Source organism: Panulirus ornatus, chromosome 28 (genome assembly GCF_036320965.1).
Source record: "Panulirus ornatus isolate Po-2019 chromosome 28, ASM3632096v1, whole genome shotgun sequence".
Lineage (NCBI taxonomy): Eukaryota > Metazoa > Arthropoda > Malacostraca > Decapoda > Palinuridae > Panulirus > Panulirus ornatus.
The window spans coordinates 18,606,679-18,629,073 of NC_092251.1; the positions used below are offsets into that span (position 1 = coordinate 18,606,679).

The 22,395-nt window shown below is 41.6% G+C and overlaps 1 protein-coding gene across 2 annotated transcripts in view; it reads left to right on the forward strand.

The window, feature by feature from the left end:
* The window catches only part of Hira (histone cell cycle regulator-like protein), a 539,085-nt gene that overhangs the window by 288,211 nt on the left and 228,479 nt on the right, over positions 1–22,395 (forward strand). The window contains exons 9-10 of one of the 2 annotated variants that reach the window (XM_071678795.1): positions 3,495–3,634; positions 12,183–12,305. In XM_071678795.1, the coding sequence (XP_071534896.1) occupies positions 3,495–3,634; positions 12,183–12,305 (263 nt within the window). The remainder of the gene's footprint in view (positions 1–3,494; positions 3,635–12,182; positions 12,306–22,395) is intronic. The other variant, XM_071678796.1, reaches the window with a different exon arrangement.

Sequence of the window (22,395 nt, forward strand, 5' to 3'; positions counted from 1 at the left end):
AGGGAGAATGACTGTATTGTTCCATTATGTAAACGCATGAGGGAGAAATGTGAGTGCTCAAAATGTTGAATGTATCCTATAAGTTGTATAGGAGAGTGGTGATTGAGAGGGTTGTGGCATGCACATAGCATTAGATTAGGGAGGAGCAGTGTGACTTAAGGAGAGGTAGAACAGTTGTGAACCAGGTGTTTGCCCCAGTTGGAGATATTTTGTAAGAAATTACTGTAGATAAAGAGTTATTTGTATATGCTTTATATCAGTGTGGAGAAAGCATGTGATATTTTGACAGAGATGCCTTGTGAAATACATGAGGTGGGGAGAAAGCTACCACAAACCATGAGGAAATTCTGTCAAGAAAGTAAGGCACATGTATATGGATAGGAGGGGAGGAAGGTGTGTAGTTCCAAGTGAGGATAGGTTTTTGTTAAGGTTGTCAGTTGTCACTATGGCTGTTTAAAATGTTAATGGATGGTGTGGTTAGACAAGTAAATGGGACGGTCTTGAAAAGAGAGCAGGCTTACAGCATGCTGAATATGTGGGGCCTGAGAGGTAAGTCAGATGCTTTTTGCAGATGACTTGGATCTGGTTGCTGACTCAAGTAAGAAATTGCAGGGGCTGGTATTTGAGTTTGTGAGAGTTTATAAAAGGATGCAGTTGTGAATTGATGTGAATAAAAGTAAGGTGCTAAGATTAGTTTGTGAGTTTAAACATAGAAAACCTAGAGAAATGAGTGTCTTATATACCTTTCAGAGAACATGGCCATGGCTGGAACCATGAAAGCTGAATTGAACCTTGGATGGATGAGGGAACAAAGGTTCAGGGTGTATTGAAGTGTGTGTGAAAAGAGAAATTTCTTTTTGTGAAGGCATAGTTCTATGGGTTTGATGATTTGGTAGTTGTAACAGTGCTTTATGGGTCCTAAATGCAAAAGAATGGAATAGATTGGATGAATATGAAGAACAACATGTGATGTCAGGAGGGTTGATCGCATAAGGTATGACATTGTAAGATGAGGCTGTAGTATTAAGTGCAGTATGATTGAGAGAGCTGAACACGGATGTGTTGAAATATTGTTGCCATATGGAAATGATAAGTGGAGACTAACTAAAAGAATATACATATCAGAAGCAAAAGGAGCAAGTTGGAGTACTGCCAACCTGCCTTGGATTAGATATGACAAAATTTTGCCAAAATGGTAGGGGTACCTCATTGCATGTCTCTCTTTTTAGGTTACACTGTTTTTCTCTCTGCCACAATGCCTCTCAACTGATTATGTACTTTAGGTTCATAGGGTTTGACTTTAGGCTTGAATGTTTCTGTGGTCACTCTGTGCATTTTTCTTATACATATGAACTTAATAGGAATGATAAAGACATATGCCTAGAATACAGAAATTTACAGTACCTTGACAAAATTATTTAGATATTTGTAGGTTTTTGATTTCTTATGTCTTAATTATTTATTTTGTACCAAGTGTTCTTCATGGACATATTCAAAAGGAATCAATTTCTTTCATTGAACTACATATTTCTCATACTCATCTTCCTGTAGTCTGTATTCTGCCTTGATGTTTATCCTCACAACTTAATCTCACATGCAGAGAATGAGTGAGAATGAGTGAGAAAAGATTGACCAAGGGGATATAAGTGTCAGAGGTGGAGGGAATGAGGAGAAGTGGGAGACCAAATTGGAGGTGGAAAGATGGAGTGAAAAAGATTTTGAGTGATCGGGGCCTGAACATGCAGGAGGGTGAAAGGCGTGCAAGGAATAGAGTGAATTGGAACGATGTTGTATACCGGGGTCGTTGTGCTGTCAGTGGATTGAACCAGGGCATGTGAAGCGTCTGGGGTAAACCATGGAAAGTTCTGTGGGGCCTGGATGTGGAAAGGGAGCTGTGGTTTCAGTGCATTATTACATGAGAGCTAGAGACTGAGTGTGAACGAATGGGGCCTTTGTCTTTTCCTAGCACTACCTCGCACACATGAGGGGGGAGGGGGTTGTTATTCCATGTATGGTGAGGTGGCGATGGCAGTGAATAAAGGCAGACAGTATGAATTATGTACATGTGTATATATGTATATGTCTGTGTGTGTATATATATGTAAACATTGAGATGTATAGGTATGTATATTTGTGTGTGTGTGGACGTGTATGTATATACATGTGTATGTGGGTGGGTTGGGCCATTCTTTCGTCTGTTTCCTTGTGCTGCCTTGCTAACGTGGGAGACGGCGACAAAGCAAAATAGATATAATAAATAAATATCTTTTGTCTACATACCATCTCAACTTCAGCCTCTGCTGTTTCATTGATATCTCTTTATTTTTCGTTTTGCTTCTCTCATGGAAGTTAGAATTTTGGTATATCATCTTGTAAAGTCTCAATTTTTATTCTCATTGCTTTTTTCATTTCCCTTTCCTTTCCTAGACCTTACAGAGTTAAAGGAAAGGTCAACCTGCATATTACTGTTATATGATTTGATAAGCTAACTTTCTTATTGATCCAACATATTAGATACATGTCTTGTTCTTTTGTACTGAAAAATATCCAACATCTTCTCTCATATGTCCTGTCTCCCATGTACTGATGCCACTTGTATTATATGGTCATCCTTGCATTGAAAATGCACATATGTAACACACCTGTTAGTGCACATGGGCAATAAAACCTACATAACACTGACATTTACATCTTGGACCCACATCTACATTTTTGTCCTTTTTTGTCTCCCACATGTTTTTTTTTGTCAGAATATGTTATGTACCCAGTATCTATTTCTTCAACTCTAAATGCAGTAATACAGTAATTTTCAACATTTCACACATGACTGCCAAGTAAGACCTCGATTTTTCCTGTTTGTGAAAGAAAATATTTTCATACTGTAGACCCATCGTAAGAATTCCCACATTTTGTTTTGCACAGTCTGATTACTCATTCCATTTATGTCCTGTGCTCTAGAATTCCATTACTTTGTCTTGTATATTACCCTTCCTAAAAAGTATGTACAACTTGCATCCTCAATTCATCTTTTATTCCTCTCACATTCCATCAATTTGAAAAAATCTTAACTTGCCTTTAGTATTTGCAGGTGCTGCTGCATACAAATTAGTCCTATACATGTGTGGCAGAATCAGATTTTTTTTTATATAAAGAGATCAGGATGACAGAACTCATTCTTTGCCGATGAAAGTAAGGGGACATGTTTGAAGCTAGGATAAAATGAGGATGATATTGTAACAGTATTATGCTATGAACGAAGCCAGTCACTTTCAGTAAAGTCCTAAAGTGATGAATCTTTCCCACCTAGGAGGGTTTCTGTCCCAAGAGTATTAGAGGTGTGCATCTATTATTAACTTTTTCTACATTATTTTTTAAATATAAGGGAGGGTGTTTGTCCTACATTAGATTTTAATTAATGCCTTTAAAGTAGGGAATGTTTACAAAATTTGTATCCTCGAAGGGATATGTATTATAGTTAACTATGCTCTCTTTAGAATAATCTTCACATGAAGTTGTATGGTAAATCGGCTGTGACATCTGCAACCTCAGTCAACCCCACAATTATAGAGAACCCAGAACTTCTGCGTCTTCGAGAAGAGGAGAGAATAAGGGCTAAAGCTGCAAGTGCCAGGTAGTAAGAAACACTTCTGTATTGCTGTTTAACTTTGTCACTGCTCTGGGCATCATATGGCTTTTATTAGTTCCTGCCGTCCTTTAAAATCTTAGCTGATATTTGCTTGCATTAATTGCCTTAGATATCACTAGCAGTGTACTGCTTTTGCTGTAAAAGATACCATGCATCTCATTTGCCAGAAGTGGTAGAGGATGTATGGATCAGGTGTTTGCTTTGAAGAATGTATGTGAGAAATACTAAGACAATCAGATGGATTTGTATGTGTATTTATGGATCTGGAGAAGACATATGATAGGGTTAATAAGGATGCTTGTGGAAGATCTTAAGAGTATATGGTGTGGGAGGTAAGTTGCTAGAAGCAGTGAAAAGGTTTTATCAAGGATGTAAGTCATGTGTATGAGTAGGAAAAGAGGAAAGTGATTGGTTCCCAGTGAATGTTGGTCTGTGGCAGGGATGTGTGATGTCCCCATGATTGTTTTTATTTGTTTATCGATGGGATGGTTAGTGAGGTAAACGCAAGAGTTTTAGAGAGAGGGGCAGTCCTTTGGGGATGAGAGGGCCTGGGAAGTGAGTAAGTTGTTGTTTGCCAGTAATACAGCTCGTGGCTGATTTGAATGAGAAACTGCAGAAGTTGGTGACTGAGTTTGGTAAAGTGTGTGAAAGGAGAAAGGAGAAAGTTGAGAGTAGATGTGAATAAAAGCAAGGTTATTAGGTTCAGCAGGGTTGAGGGACAAGTTAGTTGGGATATAAGTTTGAATGGAGAAAAATTTAAGGAATTGAAGTGTTTTAGATATCTGGGAGTGGACTTATCAGGGAATGGAACAATGGAAGCGGAAGTGAATCACAGGGTGGGGAAGGGTGCGAAGGTTCTAGGAGTGATGAAGAATGTGTGGAAGGAGAGAACAAAAATGGGTATGTTTGAAGGAATAGTAGTTCCACCAATGTTATGTGGTTGTTAGGAATGGGCTATAGATGGGGTTATAGGAGTAGGGTGGATGTGTTGGAAATGAAATGATTGAGGACAGTGTGTGGTGTGAGGTGGTTTGATTGAGTAGGTAATGAAAGGGTGCGAGAGATATGTAGAAATAAAAAGTGTCGTTAAGAGAGCAGAAGAGGTTGTGTTGAAATGGTGTGAACATTTGGGGAGAATGAGTGAGAAAGATTGACTAAGAGGACATATATGTCTGCGGTGGAGGGAACAAGAAGTGGGAGACCAGATTGAAGGCAGAAGGATGGAGTGAAAAAGATTTTGAGCAATTGGGGCCTAAAGATATGGGAGGGTGAGAGGCATGCAAGGAATAGATTGAATTGGAACCGATGTGTTATACCGGGGTCGACATGCTGTCAGTGGACTGAACCAAGTCATGTGGAACGTGTGGGGTCTGAATGTGGGAAAGGAGCCGTGGTTTTGGTGCATTACACATGACAGTTGGCCTATTTTGTCTGTTTTCTTGATGCTACCTCGCTGAATCAGGAGGTAGTGTTGCTGTTTCCTGTGGGGGAGGGAAGATTTAGGAATGGATGAAGGCATGCAAGTTTGAATATGTACATCTGTATATATATGATATGCCTGTGTATGTGTTTGTATATGCATATGTATGTATACATGCATGTATGGGCATTTATGTATATATGAGTGGATGGGCCATTCTTCGTTTGTTTCCTGGTGCTACCTTGCTGACGTGGGAAATGGTGATCAAGTATGATATAATGATAATAATAATCTAGGGGTAGGGGAGAAAGAATACTTCCCACGCATTCCTCGCGTGTTGTAGAAGGCGACTAAAGGGGACGGGAGCAGTGGACTAGAAACCCTCCCCTCCTTGTATTTTAACTTTCTAAAAGGGGAAACAGAAGAAGGAGTCATGCGGGGAGTGCCCATCCTCCTCGAAGGCTCAGATTGGGATGTCTAAATGTGTGTGGATGTAACCAAGATGAGAAAAAAGGAGAGATAGGTAGTATGTTTGAGGAAAGGAACCTGGATGTTTTGGCTCTGAGTGAAACGAAGCTCAATGGTAAAGGGGAAGAGTGGTTTAGGAATGTCTTGGGAGTAACGTCAGGGGTTAGTGAGAGGACAAGAGCAAGGGAAGGAGTAGCAGTACTCCTGAAACAGGAGTTGTGGGAGTATGTGATAGAGTGTAAGAAAGTAAACTCTAGATTGATATAGGTAAAACTGAAAGTTGATGGAGAGAGGTGGGTGATTATTGGTGCATATGCACCTGGGCATGAGAAGAAAGATCATTAGAGGCAAGTGTTTTGGGAGCAGCTGAATGAGTGTGTTAGTGGTTTTGATGCACGAGACTGGGTTATAGTGATGGGTGATTTGAATGCAAAGGTGAGTAATGTGGCAGTTGAGGGAATAATTGGTATACATGGGGTGTTCAGTGTTGTAAATGGAAATGGTGAAGAGCTTGTAGATTTATGTGCTGAAAAAGGACTGGTGATTGGGAATGGCTGGTTTAAAAAGAGAGATATACATAAGTATACGTATGTAAGTAGGAGAGATGGCCAGAGAGTGTTCTTGGATTACGTGTTAATTGATAGGCACGCAAAAGAGAGACTTTTGGATGTTAATGTGCTGAGAGGTGCAACTGGAGGGATGTCTGATCATTATCTTGTGGAGGCGAAGGTGAAGATTTGTAGAGGTTTTCAGAAAAGAAGAGAGAATGTTGGGGTGAAGAGAGTGGTGAGAGTAAGTGAGCTTTAAAAGGAGACTTGTGTGATGAAGTACCAGGAGAGACTGAGTACAGAATGGAAAAAGGTGAGAACAAAGGAGGTAAGGGGAGTGGGGGAGGAATGGGATGCATTTAGGGAAGCAGTGATGGCTTGCGCAAAAGATGCTTGTGGCATGAGAAGCGTGGGAGGTGGGCAGATTAGAAAGGGTAGTGAGTGGTGGGATGAAGAAGTAAGAGTATTATTGAAAGAGAAGAGAGAGGCATTTGGAGGGTTTTTGTAGGGAAATAATGCAAATGAGTGGGAGATGTATAAAAGAAAGAGGCAGGAGGTCAAGAGAAAAGTGCAAGAGGTGAAAAAGAGAGCAAATGAGAGTTGGGGTGAGAGAGTATCATTAAATTTTAGTGAGAATGAAAAGATGTTTTGGAAGGAGGTAAATAAAGTGTGTAAGACAAGGGAACAAATGGGAAATTCAGTGAAGGGGGCTAATGGGGAGGTGATAACAAGTAGTGGTGATGTAAGAAGGAGGTGGAGTGAGTATTTTGAAGGTTTGTTGAATGTGTTTGATGATAGATGGCAGATATAGGGTGTTTTGGTTGAGGTGGTGTGCAAAGTGAGAGGGTTAGGGAAAATGATTTGGTAAACAGAGGAAGAGGTAGTAAAAGCTTTGCGGAAGATGAAAGCTGGCAAGGCAGCGGGTTTGGATGGTATTGCAGTGGAATTTATGAAAAAGGGGGTGACTGTATTGTTGACTGGTTGGTAAGGTTATTTAATGTATGTATGATTCATAGTGAGGTGCCTGAGGATTGGCGGAATGCGTGCATAGTACCATTGTACAAAGGCAAAGGGGACAAACGTGAGTGCTCAAATTACAGAGGTATAAGTTTGTTGAGTATTCCTGGTAAATTATATGGGAGGGTATTGATTGAGAGGGTGAAGGCATGTACAGAGCATCAGATTAGGGAAGAGCAGTGTGGTTTCAGAAGTGGTAGAGGATGTGTGGATCAGGTGTTTGCTTTGAGGAATGTATGTGAGAAATACTTAGAAAAGCAAATGGATTTGTATGTAGCATTTATGGATCTGGAGAAGGCATATGATAGAGTTGATAGAGATGCTCTGTGGAAGGTATTAAGAATATATGGTGTGGGAGGCAAGTTGTTAGAAGCAGTGAAAAGTATTTATCGAGGATGTAAGGCATGTGTACATGTAGGAAGAGAGGAAAGTGATTGGTTCTCAGTGAATGTATTTTTTGTGTGTGATGTCTCCATGGTTGTTTAATTTGTTTATGGATGGGGTTGTTAGGGAGGTGAATGCAAGAGTTTTGGAAAGAGGGCCAAGTATGAAGTCTTGTGGATGAGAGAGCTTGGGAAGTGAGTCAGTTGTTGTGCACTGATGATACAGCGCTGGTGGCTGATTTATGTGAGAAACTGCAGAAGCTGGTGACTGAGTTTGGTAAAGTGTGTGAAAGAAGAAAGTTGAGAGTTAATGTGAATAAGAGCAAGGTTATTAAGTACAGTAGGGTTGAGGGTCAAGTCATTTGGGAGGTAAGTTTGAATGGAGAAAAACTGGAGGAAGTGAAGTGTTTTAGATATCTGGGAGTGGATATGGCAGCGGATGGAAGTGGAAGTGAATCATAGGGTGGGGGAGGGGGCAAAAGTTCTGGGAGCCTTGAAGAATGTTTGGAAGTCGGGAACATTATCTCAGAAAGCAAAAATGGGTATGTTTGAAGGAATAGTGGTTCCAACAATGTTGTATGGTTGCGAGGCGCGGGCTATGGATAGAGTTGTGTGCAGGAGGGTGGATGTGCTGGAAATGAGATGTTTAAGGACAATGTGTGGTGTGAGGTGGTTTGATCGAGTAAGTAATGTAAAGGTAAGAGAGATGTGTAGTAATAAAAAGAGTGTGGTTGAGAGAGCAGAAGCAGGTGTTTTGAAATGGTTTGGTCACATGGAGAGAATGAGTGAGGAAAGATTGACCAAGAGGATATATGTGTCAGAGGTGGAGGGAACAAGGAGAAGTGGGAGACCAAATTGGAGGTGGAAAGATGGAGTGAAAAAGATTTTGAGTGATCGGGGCCTGAACATGCAGGAGGGTGAAAGGCGTGCAAGGAATAGAGTGAATTTGAACAGTGTGGTATACTGGGGTCGACGTGCTGTCAATGGATTGAACCAGGGCATGTGAAGCATTTGGGGTTAACCATGGAAAGTTCTGTGGGTTCTGAATGTGGAAAGGGAGCTGTGGTTTCAGTGCATTATTGCATGACAGCTAGAGACTGAGTGTGAATGAATGTGGCCTCTGTTGTCTTTTCCTAGCACTACCTCACACACATGAGTAGGGAGGGGGTTGTTATTCCATGTGTGGCAGGGTGGTGATGGGAATAAATAAGGGTAGATAGTATGAATTATGTACATGTGTATATATGTATATGTCTGTGTGTGTATATATATATGTATACATTGAGATGTAAGGTATGTATATTTGCGTGTGTGGACATGTATATATATACATGTGTATGTGGGTTGGTTGGGCCATTGTTTTGTCTGTTTCCTTGCGCTACCTCGCTAATGCAGGAGACAGCGACAAAGCAAAAAATAAAAAAAAATCATAATAATGATAATAATAATGATAATGATAATAATGATGATAGTAATAATAATAGTAATGATGATAATGATCATGATAACAATGATAGGTTTTCCGAAAAGAAGAGAAAATGTAGGTGAGCGAAGAGAGTGGAGAGAGTAAGTGAGTTTGGAAAGGAGACTTTTGTGAGGAAGTACAAGGAGAGATTGAGTGCAGAATGGCAAAAGGTGAGAGCAAATGAGGTAAGGGGAGTGGGACAGGAATGGGATGTATTTAGGGAAGCAGTGATGGCTTGCACAAAAGATGCATGTGTATGAGAAAGATGGGAGGTGAGCAGATTAGAAAGGGTAGTGAATGGTGGGATGAAGAAGTAAGATTATTAGTGAAAAAGAAGAGAGAGGCATTTAGATGATTTTTGCAGGGAAGTAGTGCAAATGACTGGGAGATGTATAAAAGGAAGAGACAGGAGGTCAAGAGAAAGGTGAAAAAGAAGGCAAATGAGAGTGGGGTGAGAGAGTATCATTAAATTTTAGAGAATAAAAAGATGTTTTAATATCGGGAGACAGTGTCAAAGCAAAATAAAAGAAAAAAAAGGTGTTTTGGAAGGAGGTAAATAAAGTGCGTAAGACAAGAGAACAAATGGGAACATTGGTGGAGGGGGCAAATGGGGAGGTAAAAACAAGTAGTGATGAAGTGAGAAGGAGATGGAGTGAATATTTTGAAGGTTTCTTGAATGTGTTTGATGATAGAGTGGCAGATATAGGATGTTTTGGATGGGGTGGTGTGCAAAGTGACAGGATCAGGGAGAATTGTTTGGTGAATAGAGAAGAGGTAATGAAAGCTTTGCGGAAGATGAAAGCCGGCGAGGTGGTGGGTTTGGATGGTATTGCAGTGGAATTTATTAAAAAAAGGGGGTGACTGTGTTGTTGATTGGTTGGTGAGGGTATTCAGTGTATGTATGGATCATGGTGAAGTGCCTGAGGATTGGCAAAGTGCATGCATAATGCCATTGTACAAAGGCAAAGGGGATAAAGGTGAGTGTTCAAATTACAGAGGCATGAGTTTATTGAGTATTCCTGGAAAATTATATGGGAGGGTATTGAATGAGTGGGTGAAGGCATGTACAGAACATCAGATTGGGGAAGAGTAGTGTGGTTTCAGAAGTGGTAGAGGATGTGTGGATCAAGTGTTTGCTTTGAAGAATGTATGTGAGAAATACTTAGAAAAACAGATGGATTTGTATGTTGCATTTATAGATCTGGAGAAGGCATATGATAGGGTTGATAGAGATGGTTTGTGGTAGGTTTTAAGAGTGTATGGTGTGGGAGGTAAGTTGGTAGAAGCAGTGAAAAGGTTTTATTGAGGATGTAAGGCATGTGTATGAGTAGGAAGAGAGAAAGTTGATTGGTTCCCAGTAAATGTTGGTTTGCAGCAGGAGTGCGTGATGTCTCCATGGTTGTTTAATTTGTGTATGGATGGGGTTGTTAGGGAGGTGTATTCAAGCATTTTGGAGATAGGGGCAAGTATGCAGTCTGTTGTGGATGAGAGGGCGTAGGAAGGGAGTCAGTTGTTGTTCACTGATGATACAGTGCTGGTGGCTGATTTGGGTGAGAAACTACAGAAGTTGGTGATTGAGTTTGGTAAAGTGTGTGAAAGAAGAAAGTTGAGAGTAAATGTGAAGAAGAGCAAGGTTATTAGGTCCAGTAGGGTTGAGGGACAAGTTAATTGGGAAGTAAGTTTGAATGAAGAAAAATTGGAGCAAGTGAAGTGTTTTAGATATCTGGGAGTGGATTTAGCAGTGGGTGGAACCATGGAAGTGGAAGTGAATCACAAGGTTAGGGAGGGACTGAAGGTTCTGGGAGCATTGAAGAATGTGTGGAAGGCAAAAATGTTATCTTTGAGAGCAAAAATGGGCATGTTTGAAGGAGTAGTGGTTCCAACAATGTTATATGGTTGTGAGGCATGGGCTATGTATAGGGTTGTGTGGAGCAGGGTGGATGTGTTGAAAATGAAATGTTTGAGGACAGTATGTGGTGTGAGGTGGTTTGATCGAGTAAGTAATGAAAGGGTAAGAAAGATGTGTGGTAATAAAAAGTGCATGGTTGAGAGAGCAGAAGAAGGTGTGTTGAAATGGTTTGGTCGCATGGAGAGAATAAGTGAGGAAAGATTGACAAAGAAGATATATGTGTCAGAGGTGGAGGGAAGAAGGCGAAGTAGGAGGCCAAGTTGGAGTTGGAAGGATGGAGTGAAAAAGATTTTGAGTGATCGGGGCCTGAACATACAGGAGGTTGAAAGGTGTGCAAGGAATAGAGTGAATTGGAATGATGTGGTACACCAAGGTCGACATGCTTTCACTGGATTGGAGCAGGGCATGTGAAGCGCCTGGGGTAAACCATGTAAAGTTTTGTGGGGCTTGAATATGGAAAGGGAGCTGTGGTATCAATGCATTACACATGACAGCTAGAGAGTGAGTGTGAGCGAATTTGGCCTTTTTTGTCTTTTCCTGGTGCTGCTTCACTGGGAGGGGGGTTGCTATTTTGTGTGTGGCAGGGTGGTGATGGGAATGGATGAAGGCAGCAATTATGGATATGTACATGTGTATATATATGGATATGTCTGTGCATGTATATGTATGTATGTATGTTTTGAAATGGGTATGTGCATGCGTGGGCCTTTATGCATATACATGTGTATGTGGGTGGGTTGGGCTATTCCTTGTCTGTTTCCTTGCGGGAGATGGCAGTTAAGTATAAAGAATAAATGAAAAATAATGATACTGCGAGAAAGAAGAAACATGTATGGCATACCAGAGTAACATTCAAAAGAAAGCTGGGCTCATGGCAGAAGACAGTTTCTGTTGAACCAAGAGTATTTGATAAGTTGGGACACATTGCAGCAAAGAAATTGTCTAATTCAATAAGTAAGACATATGATAAGCCCTGTCAGGTTTGTCAAAGGTACTTATTGATAGGAAGGGTACTCCCTGTCAGACCTATGTGTCGTGTCATCAGTCTGTTAATTGCTTCATATCTTACTTGCTCACACATTTCTTCTTAAAGTTCCATCATTTTCACTTATGCTTATTGGAAGATTTGATTAAAAGCTTTTTGCATCCCCTTATTTAAAGATGAATAATGATACATCAATTTATTGTAGATGGAGATATTTACAAGAATAGCAGTTACATCTTTTAAAGCAAAAATTAAGATTTAGCTATTTGTGTATTGTAGTGACAAATAACTTTAAAATGAAGTGTCATGGTGATGTTCATGTAATGATGTTTATTCCTCAGTGAGCAAAGTCAACGACCAGTTCCTTCTACACCCCAGAGAGCCCCAATCAACAAACAGATTGAAACAAGGACTGCAGATGGCAAGAGAAGGATTACACCAATGTTTATTCCTCCAACAGAAGGGTATGGAAATAAGTCAGTATAAGGAAATTTGATTCATCTGGATAATCAGAAACCTTCTTGGTCATTTGCATAACTGTGGCTCTCGCACATTTCAGCTGATTCATCCATGTAGATGCCCCATGTACACAATTTCTCATACTGTCCTTTTAGCATACCTTTTGGTATTGGTTCCACACACTTCAGTTATGTTGTGTTAGCATTGTTATACTTCTCATTTTTACATTTCCATACCTCTTTAACACTCTGTATCCGTGTATTTTTTCTACTCACATTATCATACTAACCTCACATACCTTCAGACATTCTGATTCACCCTCTTGAATTTTGTGTTGTATTTTGCTGTTACAGTGTATTACCTTCAATATGAAGGTAGACTCAGATTGGGGTGTCTAAATGTGTGTGGATGTAACCAAGATGTGAAAAAAGGAGAGATAGGTAGTATGTTTGAGGAAAGGAACCTGGATGTTTTGGCTCTGAGTGAAATGAAGCTCAAGGGTAAAGGGGAAGAGTGGTTTGGGAATGTCTTGGGAGTAAAGTCAGGGGTTAGTGAGAGGACAAGAGCAAGGGAAGGAGTAGCAGTACTCCTGAAACAGGAGTTGTGGGAGTATGTGATAGAATGTAAGAAAGTAAATTCTTGATTAATATGGGTAAAACTGAAAGTTGATGGAGAGAGATGGGTAGTTATTGGTGCATATGCACCTGGGCATGAGAAGAAAGATCATGAGAGGCAAGTGTTTTGGGAGCAGCTGAATGAGTGTGTTAGTGGTTTTGATGCATGAGACTGGGTTATAGTGATGGGTGATTTGAATGGAAAGGTGAGTAATGTGGCAGTTGAGGGAATAATTGGTATACATGGGGTGTTCAGTGTTGTAAATGGAAATGGTGAAGAGCTTGTAGATTTATGTGCTGAAAAAGGACTGGTGATTGGGAATACCTGGTTTAAAAAGCAGGATATATATAAGTATACGTATGTAAGTAGGAGAGATGGCCAGAGAGCATTATTGGATTGCGTGTTAATTGACAGGCGCGCGAAAGAGAGACTTTTGGATGTTAATGTGCTGAGAGTTGCAACTGGAGGGATGTCTGATCATTATGTTGTGGAGGCAAAGGTGAAGATTTGTATGGGTTTTCAGAAGAGAAGAGTGAATGTTGGGGTGAAGAGGGTCGTGAGAGTAAGTGAGATTGGGAAGGAGACTTGTGTGAGGAAGTACCAGGAGAGACTGAGTACAGAATGGAAAAAGGTGAGAACAATGGAAGTAAGGGGAGTGGGGGAGGAATGGGATGTATTTAGGGAATCAGTGATGGAGTGCGCAAAAGATGCTTGTGGCATGAGAAGCGTGGGAGGTGGGTTGATTAGAAAGGGTAGTGAGTGGTGGAATGAAGAAGTAAGATTATTAATGAAAGAGAAGAGAGAGGCATTTGGACGATTTTTGCAGGGAAAAAATGCAATTGAGTGGGAGATATATAAAAGAAAGAGACAGGAGGTCAAGAGAAAGGTGCAAGAGGTGAAAAAGAGGGCAAATGAGAGTTGGGGTGAGAGAGTATCATTAAATTTTAGGGAAAATAAAAAGATGTTCTGGAAGGAGGTAAATAAAGTGCATAAGACAAGGGAGCAAATGGGAACTTCAGTGAAGGGCGCTAATGGGGAGGTGATAACAAGTAGTGGTGATGTGAGGAGATGGAGTGAGTATTTTAAAGGTTTGTTGAATGTGTTTGATGATAGAGTGGCAGATATAGGGTGTTTTGGTCGAGGTGGTGTGCAAAGTGAGAGGGTTAGGGAAAATGATTTGGTAAACAGATAAGAGGTAGTAAAAGCTTTGCGGAAGATGAAAGCCGGCAAGGCAGCAGGTTTGGATGGTATTACAGTGGAATCTATTAAAAAAGGGGATGACTGTATTGTTGACTGGTTGGTAAGGTTATTTAATGTATGTATGACTCATGGTGATGTTCCTGAGGACTGGCGGAATGCGTGCATAGTGCCATTGTACAAAGGCAAAGGGGATAAGAGTGAGTGCTCAAATTACAGAGGTATAAGTTTGTTGAGCATTCCTGGTAAATTATATGGGAGGGTATTGATTGAGAGGGTGAAGGCATGTACAGAGCATCAGATTGAGGAAGAGCAGTGTGGTTTCAGAAGTGGTAGAGGATGTGTGAATCAGGTGTTTGCTTTGAAGAATGTATGTGAGAAATACTTAGAAAAGCAAATGGATTTGTATGTAGCATTTATGGATCTGGAGAAGGCATATGATAGAGTTGATAGAGATGCTCTGTGGAAGGTATTAAGAATATATGGTGTGGGAGGCAAGTTGTTAGAAGCAGTGAAACGTTTTTATCGAGGATGTGAGGCATGTGTACGTGTAGGAAGAGAGGAAAGTGATTGGTTCTCAGTGAATGTAGGTGTGCGGCAGGGGTGTGTGATGTGTCCATGGTTGTTTAATTTGTTTATGGATGGGGTTGTTAGGGAGGTGAATGCAAGAGTTTTGGAAAGAGGGGCAAGTATGAAGTCTGTTGTGGATGAGAGAGCTTGGGAAGTGAGTCAGTTGTTGTTCGCTGATGATACAGCGCTTGTGGCTGATTCATGTTAGAAACTGCAGAAGCTGGTGACTGAGTTTGGTAAAGTGTGTGAAAGAAGAAAGTTAAGAGTAAATGTGAATAAGAGCAAGGTTATTAGGTACAGTAGGGTTGAGGGTCAAGTCAATTGGGAGGTAAGTTTGAATGGAGAAAAACTGCAGGAAGAAAGTGTTTTAGATGTCTGGGAGTGGATCTGGCAGCGGATGGAACTGTGGAAGCGGAAGTGAATCATAGGGTGGGGGAGTGGGCGAAAATCCTGGGAGCGTTGAAGAATGTGTGGAAGTCGAGAACATTATCTCGGAAAGCAAAAATGGGTATGTTTGAAGGAATAGTGGTTCCAACAATGTTGTACAGTTGCGAGGTGTGGGCTATGGATAGAGTTGTGCGCAGGAGGGTGGATGTGCTGGAAATGAGATGTTTGAGGACAATGTGTGGTGTGAGGTGGTTTGATCGAGTAAGTAATGAAAGGGTAAGAGAGATGTGTGGAAATAAAAAGAGCGTGGTTGAGAGAGCAGAAGAGGGTGTTTTGAAATATTTTGGGCACATGGAGAGAATGAGTGAGGAAAGATTGACCAAGAGGATATATGTGTCGGAGGTGGAGGGAACGGGGAGAAGTGGGAGACCAAATTGGAGGTGGAAAGATGGAGTGAAAAAGATTTTGAGTGATCAGGGCCTGAACATGCAGGAGGGTGAAAGGCAGGCAAGGAATAGAGTGAATTGGATCAATGTGGTATACTGGGGTTGATGTGCTGTCAGTGGATTGAATCAGGGCATGTGAAGCGTCTGGGGTAAACCATGGAAAGTTGTGTGGGGCCTGGATTTGGAAAGGGAGCTGTGGTTTCGGGCATTATTGCATGACAGCTAGAGACTGAGTGTGAACGAAAGGGGCCTTTGTTGTCTTTTCCTAGCGCTACCTCGCACACATGAGGGGGGAGGGGGATGGTATTCCATGTGTGGCGAGGTGGTGATGGGAATGAATAAAGGCAGACAGTGTGAATTGTGTGCATGGGTATATATGTATGTGTCTGTGTGTGTATATATATGTGTACATTGAGATGTATAGGTATGTATATTTGCGTGTGTGGACGTGTATGTATATACATGTGTATGGGGGTGGGCTGGGCCATTTCTTTCGTCTGTTTCCTTGCGCTACCTTGCAAACGCGGGAGACAGCGACAAAGCAAAATAAATAAAAATAGATGAAGCCCTTTTGACCTTTAAAAGAATTTTATTTTTTCAAGTTAATCTGGAATAAGCCAGGTATTTTGCCCATCATCATGTGTTTTGGGGTCTGTAACTTGAAGTAAGGCTGCTTACTTTGTAATTCTGGTGAGCAAATAGACAAGGTATGTCCTTCAGTTACTGAAAAAAACACTGAAATGAAAATATAAAAGGTAGTTAAGTGGTTGACCTCAGTTACGTTTGTGAAAGCGCAAGTGTAAGTGATGCTAACACTTACTGTGTGTGTGTGTGTCTCTCTCTCTCTCTCTCTCTCTCTCTCTCTCTCTCTCTCTCTCTCTCTCTCTCTCTCTCTCTCTCTCTCTCTCTCTCTCTCTCCCTGCTCTCTCTCTCCCTGCTCTCTCTCTCCCTCCTCTCTCTCTCTCCCTCCCCTCTCTCTCCCCCTCCTCTCTCTCTCTCCCTCCTCTCTCTCTCTCCCTCCTCTCTCTCTCTCCCTCCTCTCTCTCTCTCTCCCTCCTCTTTCTCTCTCTCCCTCCTCTTTCTCTCTAACTCCCTCCTCTTTCTCTCTCTCCCTCCTCTTTCTCTCTCTCCCTCCTCTTTCTCTCTCTCCCTCCCCCCCCTCTCTCTCTCTCTCTCTCTCTCTCTCTCTCTCTCTCTCTCTCTCTCTCTCTCTCTCTCTCTCTCTCTCTTTCTTTCATGCCTGTTTCCAAAAATGATTAATATATGTCTAATGATTTTTTTAGAAGTATACCACATACACGCACTACAACACCATTGTTGATAGCTGCATTTTTGTAGAGCCCCACAGTGTTTTGTAAACCTTGCATTCTTCCAGTTTTCTGCCTTTTTTGTTTCCACTTTCCTCTGCCTTTCAATGTCTTTTTGCTTTCTGCCCAGAGGAACCAGGTGTGTGTTATAGGCTCTTATGTGCACCATATCAAGGATGAAACTCTTGGATGCTTCAGCTCCTTGGTGCTTAGCCTCCCACTGGGCTCACTCCACACTGTGCTGAGCTACCTTCTTACTCATCCAAGCAGTGTGGGAAGTCTAATCTTCCCTCATTTCTACACTAGCACTGCATATACCTTTAACCCTGGGTTGCCACTTCTGAGTCCCTTTGGTGCACTGGGTGAGAAGCCTTACATCCACATACATTAACCACCCAAGGATAGTAGATGGATGATACCTATAAGGCTACATTTAAGCATCTGAACTACTGAAGTGAATGACAGTACTGATGAAAAGCCAGCTTCCACCCTTCTAGTGTGGGATTCTGTCATAGTTGATGCCACTGTTTTCACTACTGGTACAAAAATGTTGTTTTGCTCTGAAGCTGAGGATACTGGTTCCAGCTACCAGCCATTAAAGTCTGGAACTCTCACAGATATTAGTGACAGGAGTAGTGCTAGTGACATTCCTTGATGGTATGAAGACCATAAGGATTCAATTGGCAAAAGACAACCAATGTAGTCCCCTCAACAGCCTAAACAATCACGGTCTTTGAGAGGTGTTATGTGATCATACATTAGTTCCCCTTATCCCTAGGAAGAACAAGATCCTTCTCTAGTTCCCTCCATCCTTAGGAAGGACAGTGTTAAACTTAGTTAACCACCAAGTAGTGCTGCTTAAGTCAAATTTCAAGTGGTTAGATGCAGTCTTCCATGCCATACCCCATAGACCTTCCTTCGTGTCTCCAGTCATGCACTGCTGTTAGACATGCCATTTGTCTGCATATACTGTTACCATCAAGGCCCCTAAGAAAAGATGAAGCAAGGTAGTTTGCCTTTCTGTTCCGCAGTGTAGACCACTTTGTTTTGTGGAACTGAGTACTTGTTACTCATAATGGGATTGGCCACTTTTAGTGTTAAGGACCTATCAGGTGTTTTTTAAAACTGGTAGGCTCTCTAAGAATGAACAGACCCTAACCTGTGTTAACATTTTGTGGAGTGGGGAGAAACTATGTCAGTCCTCTTACTACCTTAAGATATGGTATTCCTGCCCCTGAGCTTGATGTGTGAGTGGATCCATATCCTTGTCTCCTGCTTTCATTGCTAGAATACAGATTTTATCTTCTGATTTTACTTGAGAAAGTTGAATTATCGTTACCATCCACAGGCTTACATTGTGAACATACTTGATGAAACTAAAGGCAGTTGTAGGTGGTCAGGCTGTGGTAAGTGGCAAAGATAATGGAAAGAATTCTCCAACTCTGCAGTCATTTTTGTCCTTTGTGAATCATTTCCCACCCAAACAGAGCATTCTGTTACATTGAAGCTCATATAGAGAATCTTTGGGCGTCTGTTAAGACAGCCTTCAGCGCCGTATGAAAAGACTTTAATGCTGTCTGTTATCTCAGCAACAGTGCAGATGACAGGCTCTGGCTTCTTTAGATAAAAGAACAGTTAGAGTCATACTGCAATCCTTACCTTTGTGTAACTCCCTTTTCTTCCTGAAGTTGTGTAGAGGGTTCTTGGATTTAGATGTTCAAGAACCATCTGTGTGAAGAAAACCTAATATTAACCATCTCTTTGAAGGAAATTGCAGGGAGGAGATTGTGAATGTGGGCTCTATTATGTATAATCTTAAAAGGAATAGTTTTAGAGGTCTTCCCCGTTTCTTCCATATTTGTCTACATAGACCCTTAGTACACCTGAGTACGACTATGCCAAAGGCAGAGATGTCATTTCCCTTGAAATTCATTGTCTGCATAAAATCCTGTCCACTACAGAAAATTTGCTTGCCTCCATCTTATTATCAGAGGAAAAAAACAAAAATAGAATGTCACACTTTAATGTTAGTGCTCTATCATGAATCCTTTGACCTTAATTACCATCTGCAGACATGAGTGCATAGAATTGGCAAGGTTCCTGAAGTATTCTAAGACCATGTTTTGGGTCTCATGAGTGAAGCAAGGCATTGATGAAGTGTTGCAGGAGGCTAGCTTGACTCTCATCTGGTTCCAGCACTTCTCGATTGGATTAAGGTCTGGGGAGTTCCAAGAGTACTCCAGCAGTTGGATATTTATCTCTGATAACCAATTCATCACCACTAAACTCGTTGCAAGGGGTACTTATCTGCATAAAGGGTTCACACCCATGGACCTCATAAAAGGGAAGCAGATGGTCCTCTAGCACCTATATGTACTGCTATGCATTCATTCATTATAGTGTTTTAGTTAAGAAGTTCAGCAACAGTAAAGCAACTGTAGATCATCCCATGATCTGGGTGTTTCACTGTCTTCACTGTGAAATGAGAGTCATACCAGTTGGCATCCTCCACCCTACTCACTCTTCCCTGCTTTACTCCATCTTTTTTCACTCCAGTTGTATTTCTCAGCAGATGCAAGTCGTTTGCATTTCATTTCATTTGTACATTTTCATACTTGCTCTCATCAATTACCAGCACCACCCTGCCCCACAGGAAACAGCATTGTCACCCCCCTGCATCAGTAAGATAGCGCAGGAAACAGGTGAAGAAAGGCTTCATTTGCTCACCTTCATATACAAGCTGTCATGTGTAATGCACCGAAACCAGAGCTTTCTATCCACATCCAAACATCAGAGACCTTACCATGGGGTAAACCATGGAAAGATCTGTGGGGCCTGGATGTGGATAGAGAGCAGTGGTTTCAGTGCATCACACACAACAGCTAGGGAATAGATATGAGCGGATGTGGTCTTCATATGTTTCGTAGCGCTACCTTGCTGATACAGGGTGGTGATACTGTTTCCTATGGGGCAGGGTGGTGCTGAGATTGGATAAAGGTGAGCAAGTATCAATATGTACATGTGCATATGTATGGGTGGTGATGCTATTTCCTATGGGGCAGGGTGGTGCTGAGATTGGATAAAGGTGAGCAAGTATCAGTATGTACTTGTGCATATGTATGTATTATGGATATGTACATGTATGTGCATTGTTACCCCTTGCTTCAGTGAGGGAGTGCCAGGAAAACAGACAAAAAAGGCCACATTCATTCATGCTCAGTCTCTAGCTGTCATTTATAATGCACTGAAACCACAGCTCCCTTTCCACATCCGGGCCCCACAGACCTTTCCGTGGTTTACCCCAGACGTTTCACATGCCCTGGTTCAGTCCATTGACAGCACGTCGACCCTGGTATATCACATTGTTCCAGTTCACTCTATACCTTGCATGCCCCTCTCCCTCCTATATGTTCAGACCCTAATTGCTCAAAATCTGTTTCACTCCATCCTTCCACTTCCAGTTTGGTCTCCCAATTCTCCTTGTTCCCTCCACCTCTGACACATATATCCTCTTTGTCAACCTTTCCTCACTCATTCTCTCCATATGTCCAAACCATATCAACGCACTCTCTTCTGCTCTCTCAACCACACTCTTTTTTATTTTTACATTACCCCTGTATACCAACTCGTTCCAATCCAATCTATTCCTTGCATGCATCTCACCCTCCTGCATGTTCAGGCCTAAAGCGCTCAAAATCTTTTCCATTCCATCCTTCCACCTCTAATTTGGTCTCCTGCTTCTTATTCCCTCTACCTCTTACACATATATCCTCTTTGTCAATCTTCCCTCACTCATTCTCTCCACATGTCCAAACCATTTCAACACTTCCTCTTCTGCTCTTTCAACCACACTCTTTTTACTTCCACATATCCCTCTTACCCTTTCATTACTTAATTGATCAAGCCACCTCACACCACATATTGTCCTCTTACATTTCATTTCGAACACATCCACCCTCCTCCATACAACCCTATCTAAAGCCCATGCTTCGCAACCATATAATATTTTTGGAACCAACATTTCTTCAAACATTCTCCTTTTTGCTAAGAAAATGTTCTCTCCTTCCATACATTCTTCATCCCTCCCAGAACTTTCACCCCTCCCCCACCCTGTGACTCACTTCCACTTCTTTGGATCCATTTGCTGCTAAGTCCACTCCTGGATATCTAAAACTTTTCACTTCCTCCAATTTTTCTCCATTCAAACTTACATCCGAGTTCATTTGTTCCCCAACCATGCTGAACCTAATAACCTTGCTCTTATTCACATTTACTCTCAACTTTCTCCTTTCACATACTTTTCAAAACTCAGTCACCAACTTATGCTGTTTTTCACTTGAATCAGCCACCAGTGCTGTATCATCAGCAAACAGTGAAGGCCGGTCTGTGGTAGGGGTATGTGATGTCCCCATGGTTGTTTAAAATTTGTTTATGGATGGGTTGGTTAGGGATGTAAATGCAAGACTTTTGGAGGGATGGGTGTGAATGTGGTCTGTTGGGGATGAGAGGGGCTGAGAAGTGAGTCAGTTGTTTGCCAATGATTCAGATCTATGGCTGATTCGAGTGAGAAACTACAGAAGCAGGTGACTGAGTTTAGAAAAGTGTGTGAAAGGAGAAAGTTGAGAGTAAATGTGAATAAGAGCAAGGTTATTGGGTTTAGTAGGGTTGAGGGACAAGTTAATTGGGATGTAAGTTTGAATGGGGAAAAATTGGAGGAAGTGAAGTGTTTTAGATATCTGGGAGTGGATTTAGCAGTGAAAGAAACCATGGAAGTGGAGGTGAGTCACAAGGTGGGGGAGGGGATGGAGGTTCTGTGAGTGATGAAGAATGTGTGGAAGGAGAGAACATTATCTTGGAGAGCAAAAATGGGTACATTTTAAGGAATAGTAGTTCCAACAATGTTGTATAGTTGCAAGGCATGGGCTTTAGATAGGGTTGTACGGAGGAGGGTGGATATGTTCGAAATGAAATCTTTGAGGACAGTATGTGGTGTGAGGTGGTTTGATTAAGTAATGAAAGGGTAAGGGAGATATGTGGAAGTAAAAAGAGTGTGGTTGAGCGAGCAGAAGAGGAAGTGTTGAAATGGTTTGGACATGTGGAGAGAATGAATGAGGGAAGATTGACAAAGAAGATATATGTGTCAGAGGTAGAGGGAACAAGAAGCAGAAGACCAGATTGGAGGTGGAAGGATGGAATGGAAAAGATTTTGAGAGTTTTGGGCCTGAACATGCAGGAGGGTGAGATGCGTGCAAGGAATAGATTGGATTGGAATAAGTTGGTATACAGGGGTCTACGTGCTGTCAGTGGACTGAACCAGGGCATGTGAAACATCTGGGGTAAACTAATGAAATGTGATAGGGTCCTGGACGAGGATAGGCAGCAGTTGTTTCGGTGTATAACACATGACAATGAGAGAATAAGTGTGAGCGGATGTGGCCTTTCTTCGTCTGTTTCATGGTTTTGCCATACTGATGTAGGGGCAGCAAATGGGTGTGGGGGAAGAGAAGAGAATGTGTGTTGTATTTTTCTTTTCCTTCATGCATTTTTATGGTTCACTGTGGGGCAGGTTGGTG